This window comes from Coturnix japonica, chromosome 7, assembly GCF_001577835.2.
Source record: "Coturnix japonica isolate 7356 chromosome 7, Coturnix japonica 2.1, whole genome shotgun sequence".
Taxonomy (NCBI): domain Eukaryota; kingdom Metazoa; phylum Chordata; class Aves; order Galliformes; family Phasianidae; genus Coturnix; species Coturnix japonica.
The window spans coordinates 6,785,116-6,810,597 of NC_029522.1; the positions used below are offsets into that span (position 1 = coordinate 6,785,116).

General features: G+C 42.8%; 1 protein-coding gene across 10 annotated transcripts in view; it reads left to right on the forward strand.

The window, feature by feature from the left end:
- The window catches only part of CPS1 (carbamoyl-phosphate synthase 1), a 112,893-nt gene that overhangs the window by 9,376 nt on the left and 78,035 nt on the right, over positions 1-25,482 (forward strand). For 3 of the 10 annotated variants that reach the window (XM_015868001.2, XM_015868002.2, XM_015868007.2), the window contains exons 1-3: positions 801-884; positions 15,302-15,435; positions 23,433-23,542. In XM_015868001.2, the coding sequence (XP_015723487.1) occupies positions 15,313-15,435; positions 23,433-23,542 (233 nt within the window). In that variant the 5' untranslated portion in view covers positions 801-884; positions 15,302-15,312. Of the gene's footprint in view, positions 1-98; positions 369-786; positions 885-4,637; positions 4,755-15,301; positions 15,436-23,432; positions 23,548-25,482 lie in introns of those variants that run through there. The other 7 variants (XM_032445766.1, XM_015868011.2, XM_015868003.2 and 4 more) reach the window with 5 other exon arrangements.

The following is a 25,482-nucleotide window of genomic DNA, read 5'->3' on the forward strand; positions in this document are numbered from 1 at the left end:
CGCCATCATGGTGCCGCCGCGCCGCCTCGCCCCGCCCCGCCCCGCCCCGCCAGCCGCCGTAAGGCCGGGCCGCACCGCCCCCACGCAGCGATAACGGCATGGGGAGCCATTTTGGTGCCTTATGCCGGGCTGTGTCATCACGTTGTTGTTGTCACTGTGGGATTTAGAGTTCTTTAGCTGGTCCTTGGTGTTTGCTTGTTAATCTGCCCACACAGAGCAGGGAATGAAGGCAGGCAATGAATACGCGAGGTCCCATGTTCCCTGCGCAGTTCCAGTCAGCTGGGGTGTGAGGGAGGGCATGGATGCAACGCTGGTGTGGTTGTAGCATCTAAAAAAGGTCGTGCTGGATTCCCTGGGGGAAAAAAGAGGTGAGCAAGTTATTCAGAGCACATCTAGGGGCTAGTGTTGTGCAGAAGCAGCCTGAAAGTACACATAAAATGGTTAAAAACCAGCCTCCAGCAGGTCTTGGGTTAGCAAACCAGAGATTGTTCTAGAAAGTTCTCTGTGAGCGAGGAAGGAATGGTGTGGAATACAGTCCTGATCCTTACTGCATTTCAGTCCTGCTTGATGGCACTCTGGTAGGTTGGTTGTATGCATACTGTGGTTATACGCCTAAAACTCATGTTTAATGATGTATAGTAAATTGGTAATCACAGCTTGAACCTCTGATTAAGCAGCTAAAGCAAGTGTCGGGTCAGCTGTGGGAGCACAGGTGAGGGTAATTCAGCTGTGCTCCCTGAAAGGGTGGAGCCTGACTCCATCTCTCCTCGCCTTCATTTAAGGGCTGACCACCACTAAGGCAGCATCTCTTGGAGATTGCTCCTCTGTGAAGTTTGGGTGACCTATCTCAGAATTTTCCACCTAGACTGAAGGCCTCAGAATTGGTGAGTTTTTCCTATAGATAACCTTTGGCTATTTATTATAGCACCAATCTTGTGTTATATTCTACTTTACATACAGTTCTCCATGACAGTAGTCTTAAGTTTTCTGATTGCTTGCATCTTTCCTCATTTCCATGAGGATACAAATCTCTGCTAGTGCTTTAGCTGCCTACAGTGGGCAGAAACACCTACCAGAGAGGAATGGTTCCTCCTGCTCTGTCCTTTGCTACCACTAGTTGTCCTTCAGCTCTGTAACCTGCCCTACTGCAGCTCTCCAGTTTACCAGGTGCTCTGGGTGGAGGTGCCCCACAGGATCATGAACGTTGGGCATGGCTTCAGCTGTAACCCTACCTATAAAACAGTGATAAGTTTAGAAACGTGGCTGTTTTTTAATGTTGGTGTTATGGTTCACTGTATGTGATGTCAACAAACAGAAGTCACGTTTTCTGCAGTTAAAAAGATTTGCTTTTTGAAAGTAAAGCAAGTGTTATATCTTAGCTTTATGATGACAAAATTTCTCATTCTTAAAGGACATCTGGAAAGATAAGTGTCTTATTTATTGGATTCTATTTTCCCAATATGCTGTAAGTGTGATTGTATTTTGCATTGATTATTTTCTTTTAGCAGCTTCTGTGGGGAGATCAAAGCCAAAGTATCAGTCACAGGAGCTGAACTACGTTGGTCAATTATATTGATAGTGTATCTGGAGCAAACCTCACCTAAATCCTGCCTGCTTTTACTGGGGTGAGGTGTTAAGGCAGGTACTCAGAAAACCCAATCTTGACTCTGTGCACACTCCTATTCGGGCTTTGAGCAGTGATTATTATCCAGAAAAGAGACCTTAAAGATGTAGTAGGTGCTTCTGCTTAAATGCGAGCTTTATGCTCAGTTGTTACAAGTAGGGGGAAAGAGAGCAGAAGGAAGAGTCCTGTTAGGTATGTTTGTGGCTCACTTGCTTCAGAAATACTGTGTTTACATTTCATCTCCAACAATGTGGCTAAACTAGGAGAAGTACAAGGTAGAGAATTAATCAGATAGGAAATAAGCTGCGTCTTATATACAAGAAATAAACCTGTCTTATGTGCAAGCACTAAATAGTCAGAGTAGGGCTGTTCAGACTAGACAAGAGACATTGGAAGTGGGTTCTGGTAGATGCATGTCAGGTCTTTGGATGTTGTCACGGGCTTAATGGGAGAAGGTGATACACTGGCTTTCAAAGCTAGCAGCCATCAGCTGCTGGGAGCAGCTATCAAAGTGAGGATTACTCACGTGGTTAAGCTGTGGCAGGTTGTTTAGAAGGTATCGCTCTGGCTGTGCTGAAGAGGCTTTTGAGCCACGGGCTTCTGGGAGTTAGGGGACTGTTGCTGTATGTGTTCACTAGCGCGCTGTGTGTCTGACATATGAAAGCTGGTATTAAAGGATATAGGTATCCCTCATGCTATGTGTTTCTGTTTTGCTTTACAGCTCAGTCTGGGTGGAGCAGCTGCTAGGCTAACAGCTTTGTAACCGTGTGTCTCCGTGCCAGCAGCAGCTGTGTTTCCCTTAAGCTCCTGACTCATCCCTGCTCTTTTAGGGCTCAGCCGCTAGATGCCCCTGTCTCACAAGCAGCAAATGGGAGGAGGCTGGCTTTGCGGTGGGAAAGCAGCTAATACTCTGCTTCGCGTGAACGTGTGGCTGCTTATGTAGGTAGTAATATGCACAGATCAGAGGTTCTATACATCAGGCTCTGGGGAAGTGCATGTTGCAATTCTCTGACGTTTTGCCACTTTCTCCTCCTTGAGACTGTAAGGTATCAGCTCCCACTGTACCCTTCAGCTAGTGTGGGAATCCTTTCTTTCTTAGTGAAGGGAGGAATGGGAGTTTGGATAGCAGACCTGGATGAGAAGAGATCAGTAAGGGCTTCCTGTGCACAGAAGCAAAGAAAACTAGACAGGAAGCTGCTGAGGGTTGGATCGAGCTCTCTGCTCCAGTGGCGAGGTCAATGTAAAATACATCTGGAAGACATTTTGCTCTGATTTTAATAGACTGATCTCTGGACAGGGCTGGCATTACGTCAGGTTTCTTTTGCATAGCTGTAATGATTAGAACAGTTCTGCAGAGGGCACTTGCTTCTTTAGTGCTGTCTTTAGAGCTCAGTGCTTGGATGGGATGTGATCACCAGTGATGATATAGATGTGGCTCATTGCTCAGCTTGACTGTATTTGACAGCTGTCTGTACTCATGTTCACCTTTGCACGTCTGCAGGGTGTGCAGTGCCTGAGTGTGACTGTTGACTCTCTTGCTGAGCTGTGCGAGCAGCTCGGGTGGTAGTGAGCAGGGTCTTTATGATGATGAGGAATACGTTTAGGCTTAACTTGTTATCTAATGTCTCTGAGTAACACTGAAGGGACCCAGTTGTTTCATTTGGTGGTCTCTGGTAGTACCTGATACCTTATTCTATTAGGGAAACCGGTTAGTGTGTTTCAGGAATATTGCAGCCAGTGCTTTCAGACCTCAGGGCTTTAAGAGAAGGCAGCTGGCGAAGGAGAGGTTCCTGATCTGATGTAAAGCCAGAGCAGGTGGTGCGAAGTCTCCTGCTGCCCGGAGATTGCCTATGATAAAATCTGTAGCTCAATTTCAGCCCAAAATGTTTTCTCTTCCTGTGGCTTACAGAGGCTCTTTCAGCTGCTCTTCCTTCCTGCAGGTCCTCAGTAAGTCACACACCTAGGAGAGCCGTGCATTCATTAGCATCGCTCAACAGTCTCTATGCCGGTAATGGCCGTAATTAGCAGTGTCAGTACACAAAATTCCAGAGACAGCTTCTAAATAAATGTCTTAAAATCTCCCACACAAATGTGTTGTGCCACACAATCGATCTAATTTCCTGTGGATTTCTTCCTCCCTCTGTGTACTCGAGGGGCTAATAAGCTGTGAACTTGTGCTGAACTGTTTTTCTCGTGGATCACAATATTTCCTTCTTTGCCAAGACTTTCTAGTGTGTGATGTGCCCCAGTTGCTGCTGGGTTTGGAGTTGCTTTGAGCATAGAGGCTGGAGGTGTTGCCATTTACACACAGCACAGAAAGAAAAGAGATGGGAAGAGCTTTTCCTTGTTGACATTCATAAAGCTCAGCTGAGGCTGGCTCTCAGCAGGGAAGGAGCTGTCCCTGGCCAAAAGCACTGCAGAAATGCCAGTTTAGATGTGCAGCTGGCTTTGGAGAGCATTGTCACCCCACAGATGTGTCCATAACACTGCGTGGTTTTACTCCCTATGAAAAGCAAGCTGCTGTGCTGAGGCTTTTGTAGGGAGGGCTGTTTCCAGCTGGCGTGGAGCCACTGCAGCTGGCTGACACAAGGCATGTTGGCTGTGCCAGGGTGTGGGACCGTGTTTTCTTCCCCACACAGTGATATCTCACAATGGGTCGCTGCCTGGAGTGCAGGATCAGAGTTTTCTGTGTGCTGGAGAGTTTCTTGTTCTCCATGTCTTTTATATATTTTGCCTTGTTTTTGTTTTCAAGGTGTGTTTTCTTTTTAAAGTTAATTTGTTAACGGTTGAAAATATTTTGCCAACTCATAACGCTGCTTGAAACACAGGGCTGGTTTCCTTGCTAAGTTTCCAGCCTCACATGCCAGTTTCCTTTCTTGTGACTCCTCTTATGAGATGATTGGAAGAGAAATGCGTTTCTCGTAGTGTAGGTGTAGTTGTAATGTCAAAGCTGTTTCTCCTCTGGGATTCTGGTCTGCAATTAACTCCTTAATAATTTCTGCATCCTTTCCAGGGCATTTTCAAAACATCAAGCAAATAAGGAGAAACATCATGTACATGGAGGGACTCTTCCCTAAGAAGGCCCTTGGATTCAAAGAACAGCAGCCTGTAGATCATTGTCACTTAAACTGTAAGTGCTTCTGCAGATTATCACTTTTTCACTTGGCTTCTTTGGTTGATACTGTTTCTATTTTGAATAACTGAAGATACAGTAACATGGTTCTTTGCTAGAAGGCAAAGGAGTCTGAATTTAAAAAGAAAAAAAAAAATGAAAGCAGATGTTATTTCACTATTAAAGGTAATGCTGTGCCCAAGCCACAAAGCTTATGAGCTTTTGTTGTGAACCTGTCTTAGTTTTGGATTAATTTTGAACCCATTAGATGACTGGCAGGATGAAATTTTGGTTAGAGACCATTACTAGAGAACTCTGTGGCTAACATGTCAAATGCATGCAGTCCCAATTACTGCATCTTTAGCTGCGTTTTGTGGAACCGTTGCCCTGGAAAAGGCTGAGTTAGCTGCAGAAAGCAACCTGAGGGTTGAGCTACAGGTGTATTCATAGTTAATACTGGTGCTTAAACATAGAGCTCCATGTTGTTTCCAGAGTCTTCCTCTTTTGTGGACTTCTGCTGTTGAAGCAGCAGGAGCTTTAGACTTTTCTGCTTTGTCTACACAGGTATTGAATCTTCTGCCTACAAAATTTCAGTGTATCTGTTGAGGGAAGCTCATAGTGAGATGGTTATGGTAAGCACTAGAAGTAGGCTTGTTTGGAGCATACCCTCATTGCTGTTCTACCTGCTGGATCGCACAGGCAATAGTGTTAAGGTCAGAGCTCAGACAAATAGTGCATTTTGCCAAGATGAAGTGGTGTAGTAAGAGTGAGGGGAGGAGCAGGGCTTGAACCAAGCCAGGAACCTCGATGGGTAGACATTAAGCTTCATGTGCATCAACAGAGTTGAAGACTTAGGTCTTTTCCAAGGTCGTGCTGGGTCTGGCTTGAGGCCAATTGCTTTTGCTGATGCAGGAAATCAGACCCATGCTGCCCTAATCCACCTTGCGGATTCTTCAAAGCACGTTCCTGAAGGTGCTGCAGCTGCAAAGGGATCGTGGGGAAGGGAATGAGAGGGAGAATTATGTTGTCTGGAAAGGTTAAATGTGATTTCTAGAGTGCACAGCTGGCTGTCTCCCTGACTGGAACAGGAAAGAGGTAGCACTTGTGTAAAGCACTCCTTTGCAGTTGTGGTTCCTAATGACATTCTAAGCACAAAGTAATATGTGCTTAGTTCAAATGGCACTTTCTGTGCCTGCAGCTTCTTGCTGCTCAGAGGCAAACTGTGCAAGGCTCAGACAGCAGCAAGTTGTAGCACAGCTTTCCTTGTGTTTCTGCACCGCTTGGAAGAGTTTAGCAGAGATTCTTCACAAAGTAATCTCTTGATAAGCTTCCTCGCTGTGGATAGTACTTAATTTTGGTGGTATTCTTGGGGTTAGTGCACCTGTGCATGAAACCTTCAGTGCTGGTCTTGCTCCCACATCTTCTGGGAGTCTGTGTCCTCTTTATAGGTGTGCAATAAAAGCTGCTGCCTAAAAGTATATACTCTCTAAGTTAACTGATATTTGTGAGAAAAAACTTCTGGTTAAATGACATTATAGGTCTGTTTAGTAGTAGTTTGCTGTTCTCTTTAAAGAGAGAGAGCCATCCTCAGGCAAGTACATCTGCCTAGTGGCAGATCATCTATAAGTTGAAGCACATTCTTCAGTGCATGGTTGTGTGTATGGTGTGTGTAGCTTTTAATCCTCCTCACCCCCTGAGTAACCATGGGAAGAGGACAAAAAAAGTAGCAGCAAGAAGAAAAAAAAAAAAAGCACAGAGCAATGAAAGAAAACCCTCTGTTTTGAAACAACAACAAAAATGCTGATTGATAAGGATGCTGTATATGAGGTGAGAGGCCAAGGCCTGGTTAAGTAATACCTATGAAATATTAGCTTCCCCTCCCACCAAAACCAGGAATGTCCAGCATTGCACAGGCCAGTGCTAAAGGGTAAAAAGAAAAACAAGCCTGAACTGGAGAGAAATAGAAATACTGTGCATTTCCTTTCCTAGAAGTCATTATAAATATTCCAAAGGGAAAATTAATGAATTAAGCTTTTGAAGCTTGGGAAGAAACTTTGTGGGTAATTTTCTGTACCTTCTGTTGTGATGTTTGTTGTAGTAAAAACCTGTTATTAGCACAGTACCTCCTGCTAGGGACAAGTCAGGTTGAATAAAGCTGTGAGGTGATGTTTTTCATGAGTACACAAGGCATTAGCCTATCAAGTAATCACTGACAGTGATCGCACATTGCGCTATTTTGGTTGAGCTGCTTTTTTCTTGAGCCCAGCTGTAGGCCTGGCCTATTGATGTACTCTGGAGCAATGAGCTTTTGGTTGTGTGAGGTTTTTGTTGTTTTTACTTAGAGTGGTAATGTAACCGTCCCCTACTGTCCAACCAGTTGCAGTTACTGAGAGATGAATTATATAGTGCCTACCTGTGAGGACCTGTTGTTCCAGGCTATGGTTATCTATAAGATATTCTTCTGTTACATTGCTTATCTCATCTGATGGATGCTTGCTCGCTCCCCTCAATTCTTGACTCTGCTTTTGGATCCCCCTACTTACAGATCTGAGGCCACAGATCCCGAGGTCTGTGATGGGTCACATCCTGGCCAACATCCTCTGTAGATGCTAGATGCCTTCCGTGAGGTTGGATCCAGTGGCTCTTCCATAACAGGATTTCTTTGTAAATGTTTTGGTTTCACAGATGTTACATCTAACTCGAGAAAAAACAAATACCGCGATGAGGAGCAAAATGGTAGAACTGTGCAGTGGACACAGTGTGTGCTTGTGTTCATGCATTTATATGTGTGTGCGTGTGCATAAAGTAGAAGCTCAGTGACTGTTTATGTTGCAGCCTTCGTTCTAGATAATAATCTTTGTATTCTAATCAAGGGCAAGGCAGTTTTGCTTTCCTTTGTTAGAGCAAACACTACACTGGTGTGTAGTAGTACTCTATCACATATTCAGCCATGATAGCTCTGCCACGGAAGGAAGCAAACGTGATGAGAGTCATCCTCAGCAAATGTGGCTAATCTTGCACTGTAAGGTCATGCTATTTTTAAACTGTGTAAAGGATGTGTAGCATGGGAGAGACTGTTTATGTAGCCCTTCTGATTTGCTTTTATTTCATAAAACCACTTTGGCTCTTCTGGCTACGCTCAGTTTTAGCCAAGTAAGGGTTTTCTGAGGTTGGACTTTTGGGATAATGTCAGTCTCTCTCAGATATGGCAAGGGCTTTTCTCTATTTTCTCCTAGTCAGCTGATCTAAGAGGAACTGCTAATCCCAGTGGCAATGGAATTTGACCCATTTTTCAAGACTTTGATTCTTTTTCTTTAGCTGATGATAAGAGCCTTATCTTGGTTAAGTTTGGGTGAAGCACAGACCCTGTATTCCAGACAGCAGATCAGCACACCCTGAGCTGCTCAAGCCTGAAAGAAGTTTAATCTTGTTGAAAATGGATTTTCTCTAACCTGGGAATAGATATAACAGTCTTCTTGTCAGGCATTGTATAAACCTTACTGGCCAAAAGGCTGCCTTGATCACAGCTTATCCACAACGACTGGATAAGTAGGAAGGTGCCACAGCGGGCAGAGTTAACAAGAAATTTGTGTCGTCCCCCACCCCCCCCGCCCCTTTTTATTTTTAAAGACTGTCTTTGATGTGACCTTGGTTTGAGATTTTAAATGAGTTTGCTACAGTATTTTTTAAAATCAAACTCTTAATATTGTTTCAGAGTACCATGTGGGATGTTAAATGAGACAATTGCAGGGTGCGTAGATTGATTGTGAGCTCTTTTGTATCCTGAATGCCTTTAATATTTGTTGCTGCTCCAGATACACTGGAGGCATGTTTCCTTCACTTTATGAAAGTTCATTTCCAGAGAACTGCGTGAAAGTTCATTTCCAGAGCTGTTTACCTTGCAATGCTGAGATACTGCTTGCTGTCAGGTAGGCCAGATTTAAGCTTTGTGAAGGAAAGTGAAACTGTATTCTGGTTTGATTCTGATGCTTTTTGACACTTGAGTTAAAATACCAGAACAAAAGTTTTCACTTCTTAAATGAAATTTGCTTTCTGGTTTTTGGTTTGAAAACAAAGAATGTAAGGAAAAAATTAATTTAAGAGGTGAGAATTGCATTTCACAGTATGATAGAATGGTTTGGGTTGGAAGGGACCTTTAATATCCTCTAGTTCCAACCCCCTGCTGTAGGCAGGGACGCCTCCCTCTAAACCAGGCTGCTCTCAGCCCCATCCAGCCTGGCCTTGAATGCTTCCAGGGAGGGGGCATCCACAGCCTCACTGGGCAACCTGTGCCAGTATCTCACCACCCTCACAGTAAAGATTTTCTTCCTGATACTTACTCTAAAGTATTTATCTGATATCATAATATCTAGTCTAAAAAAAAATTCTGTCGTTATTTTCTTTACATGGAGTTGCACAGGCATTCAAATAACTGCTTGCAGTTTTACATTAAGACCGGATTTTGGTTTTTAAAACTGTTGTTGTTTTGTTTGTTTGAACTCCTGAACAAAAAGCGGTGCTCAATCAGATCTAGAAAGAGTTTTCAAGTTATAAGTTACAGCTTTGCATCCACAAGTACAAATGTCTCCATGTTTTCCTCAGACTGAGGCATTTGTTAGTCAAAGACCCATGAGGAAAACAGGCTGAGTTCTGCACTGTATCCCAATCCCTTGTCAACCGGAGATTTGTGCATCTTATTGAAAGGTTAATTGCACATTGTGATTCTATTAATGGAAGTTGTCTCAAGGCTCAGAGCTGTAAGTTCTCTTTCAACAAGACATTCATGTTTTTCTCCATGAGGACTGCAGGACTGGGACTTAGGAACAGAATTTCTTCATGCTATTATACTCAGGTTTTGTACTCTTTTTTTTTATTCTGAGAACACACTTCTGCATTTCACAGTCATGCTTCAGAACTGTGCTTTCTGCCATTGCTAGTGCCAGCTGTACTCAGCAGAAGTGGGCAGTCAGAATCAGTCTGTGCAGAAGCAGCAAGTAGGAAAGAACATGGAAACAAGGGGAAAAGGTGTAAAGATGTGTGTTAGTTCTGCTGCTTTTCATGCAGGCTTGTACGAGCCACTTAAAGCTGTCAGCAAAAGCTTTGCTTTGGTGTCTTTGAAAGCAGAAAAACTTCTCTTGTATTCTTGCAATATTTAGCTGTCTCTGGCTAGTAAATACAGAGGATGAAACATAAATGAGCGTGAAGATGTAAAAAGGCAAAGGAAAATTAAACATCTGATCATCCAACTGGTCTGATGTGAACTTGTGATGGTTATGATCCCTGCGAGATTCTTCCAGGTGTTCTCCCTTTTCTCAACCATTTTATTCAGTTGCTAACTGGAAATTAAGGCCTTTCTCAGTGACTCTCAGGACTTGCAAGTGCAGATTTTCTTCTACTCTCTGCAGGATCATAATGGTCAGCATAAGGAAATAATGGAGTGGCCATGTGGGTAAGTGTAGAATATTCTTAGTGCTAGTCCTGGGTTATCTGAGCTATTGTCAAACCCGTTCTCTGCTTTACTGAAACTGGAGTAGTGTGATGAAAGTTTACCCAAATGTATTCAGGTCAATAGTAGAATAACGTGTAAAAGGAAGGTCAGCAATCAGCAATGTTGGGCTGTTTGAGTTACTATCAATCTCTCCATATGTGAGGAATCAAGCAGGTGGGTTTTTATTAAGGTTTATTTGGTTTCTCGGTAAGACATGGTTATCAATTTTCCAACTGCATGAAGGTATTCTGAAACAATTAAAGATCATGCAGACTTGAATGCATCCTGTTTACACAAAACATGACTTAGACTAAATCAGAAGGGGAATTGCTACAGGCTAACTTTGATCTTATTATTTTCACTCATGTGCAGCTTTCCTCTGTCAAAGTATTAGTTCTTAGGAGCTGTCAGGTTCCAGGTGTTGCAGAATGGATCAGCCATTCCCCAGAACTGTGGTGCACTAAATTGCATGTGTTGTTCTGCTGGCTTTCCTGAACTTTCAAACTCGTGTCTCTGGATGTGCAGCGTGATTCATGTGATGTGAATTCCCAAGTGCAGGATAATGCCAGGCTTGCCTTTGAAGCAGGTGTGCGGTTGAGCTGCATGCATACAGGAGACCTGCTGTATCCAGAAGTCTGGCAAGGCTTCTATTTGCAGTCATTTGAAATATAACTGTTTTATTTATCGCCTATGCTGAAGTCAGTAACATGTCCTGAAGTTGTTTATCACATCTACAAACCTTTTTTGTTTCTTATTTGAGGGCTGAAGTTCTCTAATAATGAGCTGATATTGTCTGGCTGGACTTCAGGAAAAAGGAAAAATGACAGGATGTACAATTATGTGAGTCGATAAGGATGAATCAGAATTGTGAAGATTGTCTTTTGATCTACCATGAACTTTTCCTACTGAAATTTAAAGTACATCTTTCCTCAGACCTCCTTCTAAAATAGGCAGAACTTTGGAAGGAAAGGCAAAGGCTTAGGCACATACTTTGTTCTTCCCTTCAGCTTATCTCCATACACTCAGGTGAACATCGGTCTTACTTTTAAAAAATCCTTGGTTTGTGATACTTTGCATCACAGCTGAAGTGTTTATTTTTAAGTATTGTGGTTTTTGCTTGAAGTGCTTCATTTGATTTGAGATTGGCTCAAAGCAGCAGATCTGCAAGTATAACTGAGCATACTTTCTCTCCTGTGGCAATCCAAGAGGAACAGGTGATGGGAATGCAGGGATGCTGTTAGTTCATTTGCACGTGAACAGTACAATTTTAGTTTATCCCTCCTCTATCTATACCAAAAATAGTAAGTGATATTTTCTGAGGTAAACAGGTTTAATAGAGCTGTTAGCAGTATGCTGTGGACAGAAATTGTTACCTACCTTAAACTTACTGTTACGTTCATAGTGCTTATCTTGTTTGATAAACTCCTGATTAGGAAATCATAAAATCATCTTAAAATGCTTTGGTTTGTAACAGACCTTTGGAGATCATCCAGTGCCAACCCACCTGTCACGGACTGGTTGCTACCCACCAGGTCAGGCTGTTCAGGGCCCCAGCCAACATAGCCTTGGGCACTTCCATGGATGAACACTCCCAGGCCCTTCTCTGCAGGGCTGCTCTTAAGGAGTTGTTCTCACAGTCTGTACACATACCTGGATTGCTATAACCCAAGTGTATCACCTTGCACTTGCCCTTAGTGAGCCTCATTAGGTTAGTGTAGGCCCACTTCTCAAGCCTGTCCAGGTCCTTCTGCATAGCATCACTTCCCTCTGTCGTATCAGCTCAGGCTGGTGTCATAAGTGATTTGCTGAGGAGGTACTCAGTCCCACTATCCAGATCATTGGTAAAGATGTTGAAGAGGTTTGGGAAAACTTCACATAATTTATCTGCTTTTGGTGCTTTCACTGAGTTTCCTTGAGAAGCAAGTGCACCTTCTCTTGAAAGACAGCATTTCCACATCACTTTGAAGATTTTTCTGCTGGCTGAGGGAAGGAGGGGTGTGTTGGTCTTTTTCCCTGTGGCAATGGAGAACTTCATTCTTGCTGGCACCATCAATTACTTTGCTTTTCCACCCAATATTTTTGGAGTGTGTTTTAGTCAGAGCAAGACGTGGTGGTCAGAAATGAGATACAGCCTGACAGATGGCAGGACAGACTTCCAAAGACATCTGAAAAACACTTGGAAAAAACTTCCCTCTCATGTCAGCTATGAGCAGAATCCAAGCAATTTCTCTGGACTGCTTATTACACTGGTCCCAGCCCAGCGAGATTTATGTTACTGAAGCTCAGTTGAGTTGAAGGGCAGTTAGTTGGGATTTTAACTGGCACGGATCTGGGACAGATGTGCACAAATTGGCTCTATTTCTTGCCCTTCAAGTGAGAACAGAACTAGTCATGTGTTTTGTTGTTTTTTTTTACAGAGAAATTGAAAACGACAGTCATTTTCCTGCAATAACTTCAAAAGTTGACAGGGATATATAGATCTGTTACTGGAATTTGCAAAGGCAGCTGAATAATGCTAAGATTAGGTGGAGAGAATGTGATAGTTGTAACAGGCAGTCTTGATAATCTCTGCATTTTATTTTAGTTTTTACCTTTTGTCATGGATTTGAGAGGGAGCACGAAATTCAGAACTTGATAAAATTACCCTATCTCCATTTTCAGAATTGTAGTAAAAATTTGTCCTTTCAGCATTAAGAACTGTTAAGAATTTCCTTGTATTTGGAGAACTTTCTTTCAGTTCTTCCTAAGGAAAGTACTAGGCTGTTCCTGCAAGTAACTAGGACTGTAGTTTAGGGAGCAGTGATAGCTGTACAGGAGCGTATTGCTGCTTTCCTGCTCCTGGATTTCCTTCAAGACACTGCAGTTGATATGGTCAAGATCATGTCTTTTGGTCTGCTGTGAGGCTGGGGTTGCTTGTCTTCTGTGAAGCAGAAGAGCTGGAAATGGCTAGCACTGGTACTCAAGGTCTGAGCATTACCTCCATGTTGAGTCTGCACCACAGTTGTGACTGTGGTACAACTGAGCTGTACGTGGGACAGAATAATGCGAAAGACAGACCTAGTGATGTCCTGTGGTGAAATCATGCAAGGCAAATAAGTCCAGCTTTCCCTTGTCAACATGTGTCGCTATGATCCCAGATCTAATGTGATCTGCTGTCCTCTGCAAAGTTGCAGCTTTGCAGCCTATGTTCCCTTCCAGTGGAGGAGTGTTTAGTTCAGTCAGGTGAGCAGTTCTCCCCCTTCCCTTTAGCAGTCATGCTGCTCTATAGCAGGTGAGTGCATCCAACATGGAAGTTCTGCAGGTCTTGCTTATAGCAGAGCTTTCCAGCTACGATGGGTGGCTTTGGGAGCTTCAGCTTTAGCATGCCAATCCAGGGGCACTAAGTTGGACCTCAAGTGCTCTCTGACCACTTTTCTGAAAATCAAGTTGTTTGTTTGAAGCCTTTGAAAAATGTAGGCACTTAGTTTTCTCTGAATATCTGAGCCCTGGGGATTCACAAAGCCACAGACCACTGACTTTGTTTGATTTTATGGTACAGTGATGCTGTATGATGAATTTCATTTGTAAACAGAAAAAGCTCTTCATTTTAATGAGCACTTTCCTCTTCTTGCCTTGTTCCCCGTCTGTGTAGGACACAGTATGAATGAATTTGAAACAAAATGCTGTCTGCCTTTTTCCAAGTATTTATGCTGAAGGGTAGGAGGCGTAACTTGCGTGTACTTGTTTATTTCCCACTACTTGAGCTGCTGTTGCCTGAGTGATCATCTGCCATCATGGCTTTACATTCCCGGTTTCTCTGATATGTATTCTTCCAGAGTGCCTGCCCAAGCTTAGTTCTGTGAAGGGACTTGACGGATTCAAGTAATGTACAGACAGGCGAGCTTTAAGTCTGGTTGTATTTCCATGAAACCATTGGTCTCTGTGTTTCTTTCTGCATTGTTCTGTGCTAGGTTTGTTTTTCCTCATTGATTCATCATTCCTTATTGACTGTACCTCTATGGAAGGTATTTATTTGTTAAATGCAGCACATATTAAATATCTGTCCAAACCACTGAAAGGCTTGTTTGTCTGTGGACAGGCTTTTTGGAAATGAGGCTTCTGTTGGGAACGCTTATTGCATTTGCTGGCCTTAGAGTCAGATCAGAAATATCTTCTTTCTATCTCTCCTACGTGTCTGTAGCTGGATCTATCTCCCTCATTGTGCAGCCACATTAAAATTCATGTGGTTAAAAGGATGGAGTTAGGAATTAGCAGCTAGGGTAGTTACATTAGCACTGTGGGTTGATTCTGTTTCCAATATGTGTTTGTCTAGGACACAAAGTGACCTCAGTGCTGTTGGTAGAAGTAGATGGAGTGCAGAATTTGCCCTTATGTATATCCTTAGTGGAAGTTTTGTGGCAGTAGAAAGACAATGTAATGTGAATTGTGACTTTGGAAGAAAACTGGCTTCTGAATTGCATGCGTGAATACATTTGTATGTATTTGTACATTAAGATAACCTTTCCAGTACAAGGTGTAGGTCTTCACAGTCCACTCACTTGCAGTTTGCTTACTTTGCTTTATCCCACTTTATACACTGGAGAGTACTGGAAAGATCACTGTGAACAGAGAGACTCTTAATTTGCACAGGTCACATGCAGTTATGAGAAGAAGCAGTGCAGTTCTATGTCTCTTATTGAAATGTAAGGTATTTGTTTCAGAGTGAGGACTGTCTTCCTTGCTGCAGGTGCAGTTTCTCAGGAAGCTCTGCTGTCTTCTAGTAGGTAAAGTTAGCATCTGGCCTGTGATGCAACCCTTACGCATTGCTCAGGGGCCACCTAAAGATTATTGTTGCAAGGGTTCCTAAGCAAGCACCCCTTCAAGGAGGGGCTGGAGAAAGGTGGGGCTGCACCAGGGGCTTTTAATGGCAGAATACATGGGAGGGCATAGGGCAGTGCTGTACAGTCAGTCCAGCACACCTGCTGCGTATCCTCTTCTCCTGTTATCTGCAAGAGTGTATTGCCTATGCCAAATCTTGAAGAAACACATACGAGTGGATTTTTGCTTTGACTTGTTTTCTTTCAACTTTACACTTCAGCAGCTATCAAGATGACAAGAATTTTGACAGCTTGCAAAGTGGTGAAGACTTTGAAAGGCAGACTGGAGTTTTGCAAAGTGTCTGCTGATCACTGGAATTCCTGGAGGAGTGGTACCAGGTTGTTGAGCGTCAAGGTAACAGTAACTGCTAGCAGGGAGCTACCCTGGTCTAATAGATGTTTTGGCATGCCTAGAGATAGCTCGTTGCAGATAACAGGGTTTACCTAGGCATGTCAAGCTGATCTGACTGAGATTTGTCTGAACCTGAAGTAGGGGGTTTGCTTGGCTAAACAGTTTTATTAGATAAGAAAATGCTTTTTGTGTAGTCTGGAATAGTGGAGTAAATTGCACCAGAAGGTGGAAGTTCAAGGTTTTGGTTAAATATTTATGGCATTTTCTCTACAAACACCCCACCTTTCTATAGGATCGATAGCTAGCAGAGCAGCACTTCAGTCCAGTCAGCATGAATCAACTAGATATGTAAAAACAAACATCACTTCAAGTATGACTTGAGGCACCGTTGGGTCTATGTAGCACCTGTTATCACTGCATTGAAAACCAACTGGTTCTGAATTTAATCAGAGATGTAGATGGTTCTTTGTGAATATATTTCTGCATCACTGCTTCATCTTATGGACTTGAACTCTTGGTTCACCGCCCCAGCTTTCTTCTGTTCTTTATATACAAGAGTTGTATTTGACAACTGGGACAGATGCAGCATGACACAGTGGTGAGCTGGGACTTGGGTATGAATTCCGTAGCACTGTAGGTGTTTTGGTATCAGGTACCTCCCAAGGTTTTCCATGTGATTTGAGTCCCCTTTTGGGATTCAGGTGTGTTTGTATGTGGAATATCAGTGTAATTAAATTAGCAACAGAAGGAGTGTTGTTTCAGTGGGTGCTGGGAAAAACTATGGGACACTTGGGCTGTGGCCACTGATTTCCAAGAATAAAGCTTCTCTGGGCTCCTGCAAAAGAGCCATTACTTCTTTAAAATTGGTGGCAAAGGAGAGAGAAATCAAATGAGGAAAGTAGCATCCCAGTTCTTATCCCGTCTTTCAACACGTGAGTTTTCAGTTTAGTTTTGTCTGACTGGTACTTAAAGTAGAGGCTGTGTTGTGACTGGCATACTTGCTAATGGACCTGTCTTTCCCTCCCTGAGAGTTCACAGCGGGTGTGAACTGCTACCTTGTTCGCTGTCTTATAGCGCAGTGCAATAATCTTCCTCCCACCAGCTTTATCCAGGCTCTGCAATCAGATCTGACTTAGAAGGATGTAATTCCTGCTGTACTATTTGGAGCGGTTATAGCTGTCTGCCGTGGTAAAAGCATCTTCTGCTGGTAAAGCTTTGTAGCCCATGGTTAAGATTGCTGGTTCAGACTTTGAGATATCCTCTTTCTTTACATATCCCAGGATAATTCTGGTAGGCACCTTTATCAGACTGGATCCCATGTGTTTTTACTCTGATGGATTAACAGCTGAAGTGACAATTTGATGTGTTAGGTACATGTGTTGTTGCTCATTCATAGTCTGCAGAGTGCCAGACCTACAAGGTTCTATCTCATGATACTGAGGCATCTGATTAAGAAGTTTCAAGCTCTTAGAAAACTGCTGCCCAACTGTGACAGAGTTACAGTACCAGCTGTTCTAGCATCTACTTAATTCTGTGCTTGCCAATTTTCTTGACAAGGGAAATGAATACGTATTTAATAAATAAATGCCACGTGAAACCCTTGGGAGCTCTTTTAACCTTAGTGACAGCAATAACAATTATATACCCCAGGAGGGTGAGAAGGAAATGGCCTCACTTTCTCTTTCTTTCTCTTTCAGTGTGTACAGCAGGACCTGTTGCAGGGTAGTCAGAAAGTACTGTGCACTGAAAATCTGGGGCCTGGTGATTTTGTACTTGCACGGTGACTAGCTGTGGTGTTAGCCAGCCATCAGTGTCTTTATGTTATGTATTGTTTGACATACACTGCCTTATCCTTGACTCTGGGGAAAGCTGTTCGTGTGCTGGACTTGATAATTTAGGTTAGTAGCTGTGGTAGTTTGTGCTGCTGAAGCAGATGTTTCAATTTATGAAAAGCAGTAAGGCTGATACCTTGCTTAACTTAGGAGACTGTGACTCTTAAATTGAGATCTCAGCTTGTATCACCTTTGTCAGGGGCAACACCTGCATGTTTGAATTCAGAATCTGAAATACAAAACCTTGATTCCTGTCTTGGGGCTTTTCTTTAAGGCAGTGACAAGCTTGTACACCAATCTTTTTATGGGACATGTAGAAGTTAAATGGTATCTAATGCACTTATGTAAGCAGTAAAGCAGCAGGCACATGGGAGAATTTAAGGGTAAGTAGTCTTAGAAGGCTAAATGGTTACATAGCTTTGCCTATGAGTGTGGTAGTTGAGTGTAATTGTGACACAGTGACCAAGGTCTGGGTTTGGTGTTGCAGCCATCATTAACTGTAATGGGTATTTGTAGGAAGGTTGTAGAAACTGTGAAATGTAGGGTAATTAAGGTGTGTGGGCTAATGGTAGCATAGGTAATGATCTCATTCCCACATCATTGTAGACCTGAAATTAGTGTTTAGTTGCCTTTGATCGCTTTTTCTCAGTGGGCTATTTTAGGGAATATAACAAAATACAATGAAAACATATTTCTGATCTATGTATACTCTAAGTATTAGGAAGTATAAGGGAGAGTGGTAGTTTTGGGAGAATGCCTGATAATTATTCTCCTAAGTCTGATTTTTGTCCTTTTAAACTCAGTGTATGTGAGGAAGTGTGGTTGTGTCCCCTGGAATATGGGGACTGGAAGGTCTGTACACCCCTGCTCTGCACCCTGCCCTTCAGTTCTGCGGGAGAGATAGAGCATCCAAGGGTAAAAGTGGGCAAAAAGCAGATCTGAGACCCCCAAGGGCTCCATAGGGATGCTTAGCATCGCTGCTGTTGGCATAATTGTGCTTCTTTGCAGTTCAGGAATGGGCAAACTTTAACTTGAAGCTCATATCATTTAATGCTCATCTGAGGCCAGTGTAGTTATATGGGGATGTAAAGAGTTGTATGAGCAATAAATAGGTGGCTTGTAACAGTATAACTGGCTTGTAAGGAGAGGATTGGGAGAGCTATTAAAAAGAAACACATAAACACCAGAAGCAAGCTAAAAATATAGTTAGAAATGAGAATTTTTGAGCGCTGGCTTTAGAAACTATTTCAGATGACTGTAAAAAGGCTCCTCAAATCCATTTTGAAGCAGGTGGAAAATAACTGAGAAAATGACTGGCTGGGGAGCAGAGACGGGTAAGGAGGTGAAAGATCAGTTGCGTGTTACTCTGTCCCTCTCGTTTTGGAAGTGAAATGGGGCCTTATTCTCCACAGATGGGATGAGTTACTGCAGGGTGGGAAAGAAGGATGCTCCTTTCCTCTGATGCTCCGTGGCTTCCACTACCTTCTTTGCCTCTTTTGGTTCCTCCTCCTCCTTTTTTAATCAAGGGCAAATATTGGTGGCATTGTTGTGAACAGCTTTAAGAAATGCTACGGAGTTCAAGTTGTAGGAGCTGTGAGTTTTTCACTGTGATACCTGACTTTGCTGTCTCTTTGACATGAATGGTAAAAGAGCCAGTCCAGACCTTCTCTGTAAAGTCAGCCTAAGTGTGAAACATCTTTGGGATATGTAACACCTTGACTTGGCACCTGATTCGTCTTTTTATTCCTGCCTTTCTGCTTTTTCTTGTTCTAGCCATAAGCAAATGTGAGGAAATCATATGTGTTCAAACAAACAAAAAGGCTGGCAAAAGAAGACTTGACAGTTAGCAGCATCCAGATGGCATATTACTCACAAGAAGACAGCTTTCTAGCAAGGAGAAGACGCTTCCTTTGTTGCTGGTTATTTGGCATAGATGCAGCACAGTCCTGGCGCAAGATTTCTGCAGCACAAGAGATGTGTTGGCTTTGGGCTTTTTCTGCCCTTCTAATACTTTGGCTGGTAGCAGCCAGCTGAATGTGTGTGCCAGGAAGTGTGCCAGAGTGGAATCATGGCCTGCCTTGGCAAGGAGACATTTTACCATCTTTCTACCACAGGGAAGTAAGCTGGGCTGTGCTGAAAGTGAATCCCAGCTGTCTCTGCTGTGCACACAACCTGTCCACAGTGCTGGGTGTACTCATAGTCCCCCTGCAGCCCAGCATTCAGAGTTCAGACTGTCTTTGCCAAGAGAAGCTGAATTATCTCTTTGGAGTGGAAAAACTTCCTTGACTGGCTTCTCTGTGAGGCAAGTGTGAAGGAAGAAATATTACCTGTTTACTTTCCAGTACAAGGGTTAAGGAAGCCTTTCTTTAAAAAGGAAGTTGTACTGCTGTTTGGCAGGTCTTCATCATCTTTTCTGTGGGGAAGACGGGCTGCTAGAGCAGGAGATCCAGCAGGAGCTAATTTCATCCGGTTTTATACTCTATTCTTTTTTTTTCCTCAATTGGTACAATGCTTTTTCTTCATGTGTGGAGTGCTTAGTGAAGTGGGACCTGAACTAGTTAGCTCTTAAAGCTCCTTTGGCAAGATAAACAAATTCCTATGGTGCTTTGGCAGCAGCATCACCCTTTCTGTTAGCTACCTCCATCCTTCTCAGAGCTCTTCTAGAGCTTTGCAACCTCTCTGGAGGACAAGGAGCTCTTCTAAGGGAAAGCCACTGGTGTGTGGGGAGGAAATAGAATCTCATGGCAGCTCTGGGATATTTGTTTTTTTCCCTGTGTTTTTTGTTGTTGTTGTTTTTTTTTAACTTACAAACAAAAATCTCTCCAGCTAATCCCCAATTGAGCCTATTGGCCTTTTTTATAGCCTGTAAATCACTTTTCACATTAGAAACAAAACTGAAAAAACAAGTAGGCTGGCGACTGAGGGATGTGGTAACACCTCTGCTGGAANTTTTTATAGCCTGTAAATCACTTTTCACATTAGAAACAAAACTGAAAAAACAAGTAGGCTGGCGACTGAGGGATGTGGTAACACCTCTGCTGGAAATGTAAGTAAGAGTAATTGCTTCAAGAATGCTCATCAAACAAACCAAGCTCTTAATTACGAACAATAAATCAAGGAGAGGAAGAAAGCTTCTGAGCATCTATCCTTTCTGTAGCTGAACCTGAAGCAGGTTATGGTTGCTCAGGGTCATCCCACTGCATTACTTGAACACCATGTAGGGGCTCTAATGGCACAACAGGGCTTCTATTCAACAGAAGTGATTTCTCTGCTGTCTCAGTGTGTAGAAGAACAGGTCTGATGTGCAGAAGGACTTGCAGGTTCCTGTTAATTATCATGGTGAGGGTGAGCCTCAAAGGTCCTGGTCAATGCACTGGATTTTGGAGCTAGGTGGATTTTAATTTTTCTGGTTGTTCTACCATAGCAGATTCCACTTCCTTGGAGGATCCTACCGGGCAGTGTTTGCAGGTTTGGCTGTGATTGAAATGCTGACCCCAGCTTGCCTCAGTAAGCGATAGGACTTGCTTAAACTGGGGCTGATATTTGGATGGACTCAAATTATGTGGGCTGTGAATAGGGGCATTCCAGGATCCATCTCCTGAAACCAAGTCTGAGAGAAGCTGTTTCAGCCTGCTGTGTTGGTAATGGGGGGCTGGATTTTAGAAAGGGTGGAGGTCCTGTCCAACACAGCCCAAGGCACCCAGGTCACCTCTCTGCTTAATAAACCCTTGATGGTATGGAAGCTTGCTGTAGTGAGAGACGTTTTAGGAGATTAGGGGGCTGACCAAGCCATGATTTTTACTGGGGCTAGATCTATAGCTGCAAAAACTGTATCAATAGCTGTGGGAGGACTGTGGTGTTACTGACTATCCCATCCAATCATATGAGAAGGCTCAGAAAGTGATAGCTAAACCTTTTGAGAATGACTGGATGCTTGACATTAATGAGGAAAAAATGCAGGGCTAAAACCATCCCAGATGCACGCAATTCAATTACTTGGCAGCGCGGTTTGATTTTTAGTGTATTCTGCAGTACATTAGTAATTGATTTGTGCAGTATTTATAACTGCAGAGCAGCTCCAGATGAATGTTGGCCATGATTGTTACAAAATGTTCAATGCCGGGAATGAAATTTCTCCTTGCTGTGACTGTTGAGCTGATGTGCTGTTAATGGAAAGCAGCTCTCCTGCTCCTTTCTACAGCGCATTGATCTTGATTCTTCATTTTAAAAAGCCCTCAGTATGAGGAATCCTTCTGTCTGGAAAACAAACAACCACACCAACCAAAAATAACCTATAAAACATACAGACGCAAAACAACTTCAGCACAAACACGCACATACACACAAACCAATGTGAAGATCAGCCATGCTAAGAGCTGCTGCTTGATGGACCGACTTGGCACAACTCTGGCTCTGACCAGTCTGGTCTGTGCTCTGTGTATGCGTTACAGAAGTGGGAGTTTCTTGGTGTCTGAAAGATTTATCTTCCAATTTTTTTTAATCCCTGAAATTTGTTAACAAACTTATTTCCAGGTTCACTTACTCTGTCTTCCCCTGCATGTCAGCAGTGACCTTGCCAAGAACTCCCAACCCAGTTATCGATGGGACGTGCACCTTTGTCTGCCTGTGGCTGCATTGTGGAAGAGCAACATTGGTCTGTAGGCACATGATAATGTATGGTGTCCTAAAAGTAATGCCTCAGCTATTTTCATGGAAACTACAACAGATAACAAGCAGTGTAACTGTTTGATAGAGCAAACTCTTAGCAACCACCACCATCTACCTCTGACACTGTGGGCCAACATTATATGATCAGGTATGGCAATTACCCTCAGAGCAGCCCTTGTAAAATGCTTATATATATGCTTATAACCGTATAATAACTGTATAATAAGCATATATATGCTTATAACCATACAACATGGTTAATTGTAGGTAGATAACAATTAATGTTTTTATTAAAACCTTAAAAAAGGAGAGTACGAGCCATAAAACTAAATGCCCTGATTTTATATTACCTAATGCATCAGTCTAGTTCTTAATGGAAGTAGCTGCAGTTCTCAGTGAGTTCTCAAGGTGTTTGTCAGAGATTTTAAATGAAATTTTACTCTTCCTGTACCTCATCCCTGATACTAATTGTTGACAAATGTGTGTACTGCCAAATAGCGATGATATGAGTAGGGCAGGATTATGAAGTGAGGTTTTTTTTCCTCAGGTAGGAGAGAAATGGTAGGGAGGCTCAATCACATTTGCTTTGAGCTGAATGTCTGATTGCAACTCTATACATTTCATTTTAAAATTCACAGCTAATTCATTTATGACATCTGAAAACCACAATACACCCGGATCAGTGGTTTTTTTGTTGTTGTTGGTTTTTTTTTAAGCAGTCTTCAAAGCTGTCCTCAAATTGCTGTATCAGAACAGAAAGCTAGGCTGCGTGCTTTTGCTGTTCTCAGGCCTTTGTTTAGTGAGTGCCTCTAAATACATTCAAGTTACTTCCATAACTTGAGTTAGCGCTGCAATGCTCAGGGAAGAGCTGTTGTTTTGAGGGTGATTTTTTATATAGTTTTTTTTCCAGACACCTACCTCTTTGAGTACAATTTTTGTCTACCCATTAGTTAACTGAGATCACAAGTATCTGATGTGAATTCCTCTGTGGCAGGATGGATTTCTATGTTGAATTCTGTCTTCTGACACAAGCCCATCTATTTTTTAGTGGCTTAGCTGTACAGTTGCAACAGAAGTTAAGCACCTGTCAAAGTTCATGGTTGGATACTCAGCATACTCAGCAACAAGCCTTGAGCAAACACTGAGGAGAGAGGCAACTCTTCCTGTAGAGTTATTATACCAGATACCGTGGTGGAAGAAAGGAACAAAATGATGTGGAAGGAGCTGGTTTAATCCCGTGGTAACATGAGCGTGTGTTTTGCTTGTGTTGAGGTTTGCTGGCTGCCTTGCCTCCTCTAGAAGCATGATGTTCTCTAACTATTAGGGAGAAAAAGAACAGCAGAAGACAAATAAAACAGACAGTATCTTGACAGCTGGGAACGGGAGGGGGGCAGAGACACATAAATCATAAGGCATGAAAGGCATTGTCCAAGCTGTTATGTGTGTAAATATCAAGCCTTTTCCTCCTGTGTTTGAGTGTCTTCATGTGCCTTTCTCTAGGTGCAGACAGCAAACTTGGTGCTGCAAGATGGAACGAAGATGAAGGGATATTCTTTTGGCTATCCATCCTCCACAGCAGGGGAAGTTGTATTCAACACTGGTATTTCTGGGTAAGGTAAAATCAAATGAGATGAAAGGACGATAACTTGTTTGTTAGCATGAAAGGGGTAGTTTCTGTGGCTGTTTTTTTTCAGAGTTCATTGTGTCCTGTTCCAATCACGAGACATTTCATATAGGGAACACTGTATTCTAGGATTACACAGGGAAGAACCAGTAACAACATGACTTCAGGCAGTCCTCTTGCATCGTAGCGCTATAATGACTGGTAAAGCTAACTGTGGTAGTGAGGTATGTGGAGATCTGCTTACCTTCCCATAGAAATACAGCTGCTGCCAATTCAGAGCAGAGAGCTGCTGATCAGCACTCAGAGAAACAGGACAGTAAGATTCTTGGTTTAATGAATCTTTGTTCTGCCTCCAGTATCCAGATTAAGTATATAGGGGTCTGAAGCAAGCTTGCTTGGTAATGCAGTTTGGCTTCTAATTTGAAAATTCTTAAATCCCAAGGTTCCCAAGTTAAAATTTCTTATGTGAAACATAGTTTTTGATGCGTGATGTATCATACTACAGTTAAGGATGTATATGAACTCTGTGCTCTTTCCAAGTAAAGGAAAGAATCAGATTCATTCCTAACCTAGCCTGATTTTGTGTCCTCTTGGGTGCTAGAAGTCAATAGCTGCTAGTTTAGGATGGCAACCAAATACTCTGAGTGCTTTTATTGAATTGTTTAAGTAAAGGAAATTTGCCCAGGGGATTGATGCTTTTGTTTAGGAAAGGGAGGTGCCCCTAGGCAGGTGAGTCAGCTCTGAGTCAGCACTGAGGCTGCTGGTGCTTGAACCTCCTTGGTAGTTATCCATAGCCATGTTTGCCTGCAGCCTTCCATAGTAAAATTTGGCCAGCTGCTTTGCTTTCTCTAAATTCTGCTCTCTCTTGGAGAAAACAGTACTCACAAGATGAGTTTTTAAATGATCTCATTGGTGAGAATGTTAAATTGCAGCGGAGGGGAATCTGTTTGCAAAGTTTTGCATTAGGAGGCAATTATTTAAGTATTTTGACAGCGCTAATTACTTGCTGCGTTAATATACCTGCCAACAAACAACTGTTTAATATAGATCAGAATGATGGAGGGCACCAGGGTTCTCTTCTCTGTGATGGATTATGGGCAATAAATCTTGTCACATCACAAAAGTCAAGGAGGACCTGATGGATTAATTTCTCCTCCACATGTTACTATGGCAGCAGAAGCTGTTTGCTCATTTCCTAGTGAACTGGGAAGGAAGCCTGTGGAAAGAGAGACCTGTTCTGGGCTGGGGAGCATATGGCAAGGGAGAAAACATACAAAATGTCAAGTTGTGTCTTCAGAGCACTCTCCTGAAATGTGAGCTTGGCTGGCTTACAGCCGTAGAGGATAGAGGTTGCAGCATTGTTGCAGGTCATACAAGTGACGGGATTTGCTGCCAGTTGTGGCATTGCTGTTCAGTAAAAGAACACCTCTATCTCTTGCGCTCCTGAATACAGGGATCAACAGCTTACCAATGGAGCCCATTGGATGCAGCCCATGGTGGTTTTCATGGACACAGAAGCTTTTTATGTATGCATACCTTTAAAGCCTGAAGTAGCTGCAGCTGGCTAAAATGTCAGATTAGTCTAGAATAGAGGGCAGAGAGCAGTGAATTGGAGAAGTGTTGAATTTTCATTAGAGAAGCATGAAGATGAACTTTTCCAAAGTGTTTGCTCAAACAAAAAAATCCTTGTGTTGCTGCCATCTGTTTGGATTAGAGGGAAGAAAGGAAGAGGAGATTTTGCAATTAAGAGAGAAGAATTACTGCCCATAAAATGTTACTCTGTTTGAATCAGCTTAGTGAATGCGTTTGCCTCCAGTATGCCTGCATGTGTTTGATGTGATATTCTGGTGAAAGAAGTGATTGATGGGAATATACTGAACTCAGGCAGAGATGTGGGCAGGCACAGGGAGGGTTGGACCTTGCAGC